Genomic DNA, 10,000 nt, shown 5'->3' on the forward strand with positions numbered 1-10,000 from the left:
TTACTGATACCTTGGTGATTTCATTGATTGATTGATCATTTAGGCACAGTTTTGATTGAACACACACATCCTCTAACTCTCTCTCTCTCCCTATCTATCTCTCACTCTATGTCTCCCAATCGCTCTCTCAATCAATCACTCTCTCTGTTCTCTCTGCCTCTCAATCTCTCACTCCTCTCCCTATCTCTCACTCTCTGTCTCCCAATCACTCTCTCCCCATCTCTCAATCAATCACTCTCTCTGTTCTCTCTGCCTCTCAATCTCTCACCCCTCTCCCTATCTCTCACTCTCTGTCTCCCAATCGCTCTCTCCCCATCTCTCAATCAATCACTCTCTCTGTTCTCTCTGCCTCTCAATATCTCACCCCTCTCCCTATCTCTCACTCTCTGTCTCCCAATCGCTCTCTCCCCATCTCTCAATCAATCACTCTCTCTGTTCTCTCTGCCTCTCAATATCTCACCCCTCTCCCTATCTCTCACTCTCTGTCTCCCAATCGCTCTCTCCCCATCTCTCAATCAATCACTCTCTCTGTTCTCTCTGCCTCTCAATATCTCACCCCTCTCCCTATCTCTCACTCTCTGTCTCCCAATCGCTCTCTCCCATCTCTCAATCAATCACTCTCTCTGTTCTCTCTGCCTCTCAATATCTCACCCCTCTCCCTATCTCTCACTCTCTGTCTCCCAATCGCTCTCTCCCATCTCTCAATCAATCACTCTCTCTGTTCTCTCTGCCTCTCAATATCTCACCCCTCTCCCTATCTCTCACTCTCTGTCTCCCAATCGCTCTCTCCCATCTCTCAATCAATCACTCTCTCTGTTCTCTCTGCCTCTCAATATCTCACCCCTCTCCCTATCTCTCACTCTCTGTCTCCCAATCGCTCTCTCCCATCTCTCAATCAATCACTCTCTCTGTTCTCTCTGCCTCTCAATATCTCACCCCTCTCCCTATCTCTCACTCTCTGTCTCCCAATCGCTCTCTCCCATCTCTCAATCAATCACTCTCTCTGTTCTCTCTACCTCTCAATATCTCACCCCTCTCCCTATCTCTCACTCTCTGTCTCCCAATCGCTCTCTCCCCATCTCTCAATCAATCACTCTCTCCGTTCTCTGCCTCTCTGCCTCTCAATCTCTCACCCCTCTTCCTGTGTCTCACTCTTTCAATTCAATTCAAGGGGCTTTATTGGCATGGGAAACATGTTAACATGTAGATAATATACAAAAGTGAAATAAACTATAAAAATTAACAGTAAACATTACACATACAGAAGTTCCAAAACAATGAAGACATTACAAATGTCATATTACGTATATATACAGTATTGTAACAATGTACAAATGGTTAAAGTACACAAGGGAAAATAAATAAGCATAAATATGGGTTGTATTTACAATGGTGTTTGTTCTTCACTGGTTGCCCTTTTCTTGTGACAACAGGTCACAAATCTTGCTGCCGTGATGGCACACTGTGGTATTTCACCCAGTAGATATGGGAGTTTATCAAAATTGGGTTAGTTTTCAAATTCTTTGCGGATCTGTGTAATCTGAGGGAAATATGTGTCTCTATTATGGTCATACAATGGACAGGAGGTTAGGAAGTACAGCTCAGTTTCCACCTCATTTTGTGGGCAGTGAGCACATAGCCTGTCTTCTCTTGAGAGCCATGTCTGCCTACGGCGGCCTTTCTCAATAGCAAGGCTATGCTCACTGAGTCTGTACATAGTCAAAGCATCCCTTAAGTTTGGGTCAGCCACAGTGGTCAGGTATTCTGCCACTGTGTACTCTCTGTTTAGGACCAAATATCATTCTTGTTTGCATTGTTATTTGTTAACTCTTTCCAATGTGCCAAGTAATTATCTTTTTGTTTTCTCATGATTTGATTGGGTCTAATTGTGTTGCTGTCCTGGGGCTCTGTGGGGTGTGTTTGTGTTTTTTTTTTTTTTTTTTTTTTTTTACCTTTATTTAACCAGGCAAGTCAGTTAAGAACAAATTCTTATTTTCAATGACGGCCTGGGAACAGTGGGTTAACTGCCTGTTCAGGGGCAGAACGACAGATTTGTACCTTGTCAGCTCGGGTGTTTGAACTCGCAACCTTCCGGTTACTAGTCCAACGCTCTAACCACTAGGCTACCACTAGCTGGTCCTGGAGCCCCAGGACCAGCTTGCTTAGGGGACTCTTCTCCAGGTTCATCTCTTTGTGGGTGATGGATTTGTTATGGAAGGTTTGGGAATCATTTCCTTTTAGGTGGTTGTAGAATTTAACAGCTCTTTTCTGGATTTTGATAATTAGTGGGTATCGGCCTAATTCTGCTCTGCATGCATTATTTGGTGTTCTACGTTGTACCCTCACCCTACAAACCCTCATGCCGAATTGAGTTTAAAGATTTTTTGAAATCAACAAAGCATGAGAAGATTTTGCCTTGTTTTGGTTGATTTGTTTGTCAATTATGGTGTGCAGTGTGAATACGTGGTCTGTTGTACGGTATTTTGGTAAAAAGTCAATTTGGCATTTGCTCAGTACGTTGTTTTCATTGAGGAAATATATGAGTCTGCTGTTAATAACAATGCAGAGGATTTTCCGAAGGTTACTGTTGACGCATATTCCACGGTAGTTATTGGTGTCAAATTTGTCTCCACTTGTGTGGATTGGGGTGATCAGTCCTTGGTTCCAAATATTGGGGAATATGACAGAGCTGAGGATGATGTTAAAGAGTTTAAGTAATTTCATTGAGGATAGCATCAACACCACAGGTATTTTTGGGTTGAAGGGTTTGTATTTAGTTCTGTACTTCATTCAATCTAGTTGGATAATCCACAGGGTTCAGGTGGTCTTTAATAGTTGATTCTAAGATTTGTATTTGATCATGTCTATGTTTTTGCTATTTGTTCTTTGTTATAGGGCCAAAAAGATTGGAGAATTAGTTTTTAATATAGAATTTATTTTTATTTCACCTTTATTTAACCAGGTAGGCTATTTGAGAACATATTCTCATTTACAACTGCGACCTGGCCAAGATAAAGCAAAGCAGTTCGACACAAACAACAACACAGAGTTACACATGGAATAAACAAGCGTACAGTCAATAGCACCATAGAAAAGAAGAAAGTCTATATACAGTGTGTGCAAATGGCGTGAGAAGGTAAGGCAATAAATAGGCCATAGTAGCAAAGTAATTACAGTTTAGCAAATTAACACAGGAATGATAGATGAGCAGATGATGATGTGCAAGTAGTGATACTGGTGTACAAAAGATCAGAAAAGTAAATAACAACAATACGGGGATGAGGTAGGTAGATTGGGTGGGCTATTTACAGATGGACTATGTACAGCTGCAGCGAGCGGTTAGCTGCTCAGACAGCTGATGTTTAAAGTTAGTGGGGGAAATATGAGTGTCCAGCTTCAGCGATTTTTGCAATTTGTTCCAGTCGTTCCAGTTTATCCATGTATCTCCGTTTTGGAAAGATAACTCTTTGTGTTGTTGTCTGTTTAGTGCTCTTCCTTCTTTTTCCGTAGTGTATTTCTATATTGTTTTAGTGATTCACCATAGTGAAGGCGTAGACTCAGGTTTTCTCTATGTTTTTGGTTGGACAGGTTTCTCAATTTCTTTCTTAGGGTCTTGCATTCTTCATCAAACCATTTGTCACTGCTGTTCATTTTCTTAGGTTTTTAGATTTTATAAGGAAGCTGAGAGGTATACTGTTATACTGAGAGGTATACCAATATACTGTTTATGTTTTCTACTAAGTTTACACCTTCACAATTACAGTGAATTATTTTGTCCAGGAAGTTGTCTAAAAGGGATTGAATTTATTGTTGTTTAATTGTTTTATGGTAGGTTTCCACACTACTTTCCTCCCATCTATAGAATGTCTTAATATTATTCAGTTCCTTTGGCTATGATGGAATATTGCTCTGTTCAAGTAGACTGTGATTTTGCTGTGATCTGACAGGGGTGTCAGTGGGCTGACTGAATGCTCTGAGACTATGGGTTGAGGTCAGTGATAAGGTAGTCTACATTACTACTGCCAAGAGATGAGCTATAGGTGTCACTACCATAGGAGTCCCCTTGAAGCCTACCATTGACTATGTACATACCCAGCGTGCGACAGACCTGCAGGAGTTGTGACACATTTTTGGTGTTTATGTTGTCATAGTATGCTCAGGGGGGCATATGGGGGAGGGAATGCTGTCACCTCCAGGTAGGTGTTTGTCTCCCTGTGTGCTGAGGATGTCAGGTTCTTGTCCGGTTCTGGCATTTAGGTCACCACAGACTAGTACATGTCCCTGGGCCTGGAAATGATTGATTTCCCCCTCCAGGATGCAGAAGCTATCTTCATTAAAGTATGGGCATTCTAGTGGGGGGATATAAATAGCACACAGGAGGACATTTTTCTCTTTAAGATAATTTCCTTTGTAATTTATAGCCAAATATAAAATGTTCCTGTTTTGATTAATTTAATAGAGTGAATTAGGACTGCTCTATACCAAATTAGCATACCCCCCGAGTCCCTTCCCAGCTCTCTGTGACCTAGGGGGCAACCAGTGGGTCCATCTCCTCTATACCATTTTTCTTGTAGGATGACAATGTCTGTATTTCTGATTTCTTTGGTGAAGTCCAGGTTCCTGGTCTTTAGACCAAAGGCAGATGACCTTGGGACTTGGATTTTCCGGGATGAGATAGTGAAGGCTTTGTGTTCCATAAAGTGTCCAATGTTATTCGTCTCACTCTCTCTCACTCTCTCTCCCCTCTCCCTCTCTTTCACTCTCTCGCCCCTCTTCTTATCTCTCTCCTCTCTCTCTCACTCTCGCTCTCTGTCTATCTATCTCGGTCTATGTTTATTTCTCTCCATCTCTCTTTCACCTCTCTCTTCCTATCTCTCTCTCTCTCTCCCTATCTTTCTCGCTCTCCCTCTTTCTCTCTTTCCCTCTTTCTCTCTCTCCCTCTCAGTCGGTGTTGTGATAAGAAAAGTTGTGGCAACAGAAACGAGACACCCTCTGACCCCGTCATCATTGACAGGTAAGCAGGCTCCCCCTCTCACCTGTCCCAGTTGTCATGGTGATGTACTTGTGTATAACACTGTGCAGCGATGTGTACAGAGGAGGAAGGTATGCCAGGGTGTGAGAGTGTGTGGGTGTGTGATGAGCATTGAGCAGCTCAGGGTTACTTCTGTCAAGTCTTGGTTGTTATGTTGAGTTGTCTCAGTGAAACAACCTGAACCTCATACAGTACCTGCATCAGCCCTCCTAACAATCCCATACAGTACCTGTATCAGTCTTCCTAACAATCCCATACAGTACCTGTATCAGTCTTCCTAACAATCCCATACAGTACCTGTATCAGTCTTCCTAACAATCCCATACAGTACCTGTATCAGTCTTCCTACAATCCCATACAGTACCTGTATCAGTCTTCCTAACAATCCCATACAGTACCTGTATCAGTCTTCCTAACAATCCCATACAGTACCTGTATCAGCCCTCCTAACAATCCCATACAGTACCTGTATCAGTCTTCCTAACAATCCCATACAGTACCTGTATCAGTCTTCCTAACAATCCCATACAGTACCTGTATCAGTCTTTCTAACAATCCCATACAGTACCTGTATCAGTCTTCCTAACAATCCCATACAGTACCTGTATCAGTCTTCCTAACAATCCCATACAGTACCTGTATCAGTCTTCCTAACAATCCCATACAGTACCTGTATCAGTCTTTCTAACAATCCCATACAGTACATGTATCAGTCTTCCTAACAATCCCATACAGTACCTGTATCAGTCTTCCTAACAATCCCATACAGTACCTGTATCAGTCTTCCTAACAATCCCATACAGTACCTGTATCAGCCCTCCTAACAATCCCATAGAGTAACTCCCTCATTAGTTGACTTTGCTTAATGTCCTCCTTCCTGTGGTTTTGCTGCAGTGACCTGTTTCTCAAAAATGACTCTTAACGAGACCACACTAATTAGACAATCACTCCCATTACTCTTCCAGAAGTGTGTGTGTATGTGTGTGTGTGTGTGTGTGTGTGTGTGTGTGTGTGTGTGTGTGTGTGTGTGTGTGTGTGTGTGTGTGTGTGTGTGTGTGTGTGCGTGTGCGTGCGTGTGTGCGTGCGTGCGTGCGTGTGCGTGCGTGTGTCTGGCTCATTATCCTGTAAATCTGGGAATTATTATTATTTATAGTTATTCATTGTTATTGTGAATGATTGTTATTTTATTGTGTTAGTATTTCCTTTTTTTATTTAGCAAATTTTTCTTGCTTTTTGACTGCATCTTTGGGAAAGGTCTCGTAAGTAAGCATTTCACGGTAAAGTCTACACCTGTTGTATTCAGCATATGTGACAAATACAACTTGATTTAATTTGAAACAGCTGATAGCTGACAAACTCTTATTTAACAAACTAAATAACACCAGAGGATGAGAGAGAAGAGAGGAGAGAGAGAAGAGAGAGAGAAGAGAGGAGAGAGAGAGGAGAGAGAGAGGAGAGAGAGAAGAGAGGAGAGAGATGAGAGAGAGAGAAGAGAGAGAAAGAGGAGGGAGATGAGAGAGGAGAGAGAAGAGAGAGAGAAGAGAGAAAGAGGAGAGAGAAAGAGGAGCGAGAAAGAGGAGCGAGATGAGAGAGAAGAGAGGAGAGAGAAGAGAGGAGAGAGATGAGAGAGAGAAGAGAGAGAGAGGATAGAGATGAGAAAGAGGAGAGAAGAGAGGAGAGAGAAGAGAGAGAGAAGAGAGAAAGAGGAGAGAGAAAGAGGAGAGAGATGAGAGAGAGAAGAGTGAGAGAAGAGAGGGGCTGTTGTTCAGCGTAAGACAGGTGGTTATAATAATGATTCAAGGGGAAGTTGAAGTTGTATAATTGAGTCTCTTTCAATGACAAAAACTGACCAGGTGAATCCAAGTTAAAGCTGTAATCACTTATTGATGTCACTTGTTAAAATCCACTTCAATCAGTGTAGATGAAGGGGAGGAGACGGGTTAAAGAAGGATATTTTAACCTTGAGACCATTGAGACATGGATGGTGTGTGTGTGCCATTCAGAGTGTGAATGGGCAAGACAAAAAATGTAAGTTCCTTTGAACGGGGTCTGGTGATTTGTGTCAAGAACTACAACACTTCTGGGTTTTTCACACTAAACAGTTTCCCATGTGTATCAAGAATGGTCCACCACACATTGTCCTATCCAGCCAACTTTAAATGTTAATTTAACTAGGCAAGTCAGTTAAGAACAAATTTATATTTACAATGATGTCCTACACCGGCCAAATCCGGGCGACAATGGGCCATTTCTGTGCTGCCCTATGGGACTCCCAATCACGGCCAGTTGTGATACAGCCTGGATTCAAACCAGGGTCTGTAGTGATGCCTCAAGCACTGAGATGCAGTGCCTTAGACCGCGGCACTACTCGGGAGCCCAACTTGACACAACTGTGGAAAGCACTGGAGTCAACATGGGCCAACGCTTTTGACACCTTATAGAGTCCATGCACCAACAAATTGAGGCTATTCTCAAGGCGAAAGGGGTTGCAACTCAAAATTAGGAAGGTGTTCAGTGTAATTTGTTTACTTGTTTGTGGAAATGCTGAATAGGCTACTACAACTGCTAAGAATGTAGTGCTGCAAAATGAGCAAGTAGATCCTCCTCTCCTTTTTCTCTAGCTCTCCTTCTCTCTCACTCTATCCATCTCTCCTTTTTCTCTATCTCTCCTTCTTTCTCACTCTGTCCATCTCTCCTTTTTCTCTATCTCTCCTTCTTTCTCACTCTGTCCATCTCTCCTTTTTCTCTATCTCTCCTTCTTTCTCACTCTATCCATCTCTCCTTTTTCTCTATCTCTCCTTCTCTCTCACTCTATCCATCTCTCCTTTTTCTCTATCTCTCCTTCTTTCTCACTCTGTCCATCTCTCCTTTTTCTCTATCTCTCCTTCTCTCTCACTCTGTCCATCTCTCCTTTTTCTCTATCTCTCCTTCTTTCTCACTCTATCCATCTCTCCTTTTTCTCTATCTCTCCTTCTCTCTCACTCTATCCATCTCTCCTTTTTCTCTATCTCTCCTTCTTTCTCACTCTGTCCATCTCTCCTTTTTCTCTATCTCTCCTTCTCTCTCACTCTATCCATCTCTCATTTTTCTCTATCTCTCCTTCTTTCTCACTCTGTCCATCTCTCCTTTTTCTCTATCTCTCCTTCTCTCTCACTCTATCCATCTCTCCTTTTTCTCTATCTCTCCTTCTCTCTCACTCTGTCCATCTCTCCTTTTTCTCTATCTCTCCTTCTCTCTCACTCTATCCATCTCTCCTTTTTCTCTATCTCTCCTTCTTTCTCACTCTGTCCATCTCTCCTTTTTCTCTATCTCTCCTTCTTTCTCACTCTATCCATCTCTCCTTTTTCTCTATCTCTCCTTCTTTCTCACTCTGTCCATCTCTCCTTTTTCTCTATCTCTCCTTCTTTCTCACTCTGTCCATCTCTCCTTTTTCTCTATCTCTCCTTCTTTCTCACTCTGTCCATCTCTCCTTTTTCTCTATCTCTCCTTCTTTCTCACTCTATCCATCTCTCCTTTTTCTCTATCTCTCCTTCTTTCTCACTCTATCCATCTCTCCTTTTTCTCTATCTCTCCTTCTCTCTTTTTTCACCTGACCTATTTTCTAATCCAGGAGGTGTGTGTTTTTCCATGTCCTAATTTGATGTTAGCCAATGCTACCCTCACACCTGAGCCTCAGCCTTGTAGGCCAACAGCCTAACACAGCCCAGCCAGCCTGGTCTCATGACTAGACGTAACATTAGTACGATATGTAACGTGTTAAGGCCCAAAATGAAAAATTAAAGTAGTGTGATGGATGGGTAGGCATGTAATGTGAATGTCTTGCAACCCAAAGGTTGAGTGTTCAAATCTCATCATGGACAATTTTAGCTCATTTGCAAATGTTCAACTACTTTCTACTTTTTAGCTACTTTGCAACTACTTAGCATTATAGCTAATCATTCCCCTAATGCTAACCCAAACCTCAACCCTTTAACCTAAATCCTAACCTTAACCCTAACCTTAACCCCTAACCCTAATCCCTAGCGTTAGCCAAAACAAATTGGAATTCGTAACATATAAGTTTTGCGAATTTGTAACATATCATATGAAATGGATGATGGACATTTACAATGAATACATACCATATGAAACGTAACTATCATACTAATTGGAATGTCCCGGATTTACATTTACTATGTTACATCTACCCATGAGTCCAGGTTGGTGGAATTCAGCCCACCACAGCACATACAGTAATTTAATTCATCTACTGATCAGATCAGAGTTTCACTATAGAATTAAATGTGTGTGAAGGCTTAATATGCTGACACCTAGGCTCAATCAACATTCTGGGATGACAGGGGTAAGCCCCTATGCATGAGGCTAAAGAGACGAACACACACACACACACACACACACACACAGTGATGAGCAGGCTGTGGGGTGCAGCTGTCTCAGAGCGCTGAGGTGAGGCCTTCCACTTCACTGGAGCAGAACAGTGGCTGCAAACACACACACACACACACACACACACGCACACACACACGCACACACACAAACACACACTCGCGTGCACACACACACGCACAAACACAAACCCGAGCCAGGTATAGATCCTCTACTAACCCAGCCACAGTGATAGCAGTACAGCTGTAAATTTCATCAGTTATAATACTGGTCATTGCTTCATTAAAACACACACACACACACACACACACACACACACACGCACACACACACACACACACACACACACACACACACACACACACACACACACGCTTGTATTTGTGCTCATTGACTGGTTTCAGTCTCAGTTGAGTTCAGCACATCTCTCTCCACCCAGAAAAGTCTTAAATCAACTCACCTCGCTTCTGAACAATCACTCTACTGTAGACAATACGCACACACACGCACGCACGCACGCACGCACACACACACACACACACACACACACACACACACTCACACACACACACACACACACAC

General features: G+C 42.5%; 1 protein-coding gene across 2 annotated transcripts in view; it reads left to right on the forward strand.

The window, feature by feature from the left end:
* The window catches only part of LOC139366060 (transcription factor COE1-A-like), a 106,786-nt gene that overhangs the window by 7,891 nt on the left and 88,895 nt on the right, over positions 1-10,000 (forward strand). For both annotated transcript variants that reach the window (XM_071103147.1, XM_071103148.1), the window contains exon 6: positions 4,946-5,014. In XM_071103147.1, coding sequence (XP_070959248.1) covers positions 4,946-5,014 — 69 coding nt within the window. The remainder of the gene's footprint in view (positions 1-4,945; positions 5,015-10,000) is intronic.

This window comes from Oncorhynchus clarkii, chromosome 14 (genome assembly GCF_045791955.1).
Source record: "Oncorhynchus clarkii lewisi isolate Uvic-CL-2024 chromosome 14, UVic_Ocla_1.0, whole genome shotgun sequence".
In the NCBI taxonomy this organism is placed as follows: domain Eukaryota; kingdom Metazoa; phylum Chordata; class Actinopteri; order Salmoniformes; family Salmonidae; genus Oncorhynchus; species Oncorhynchus clarkii.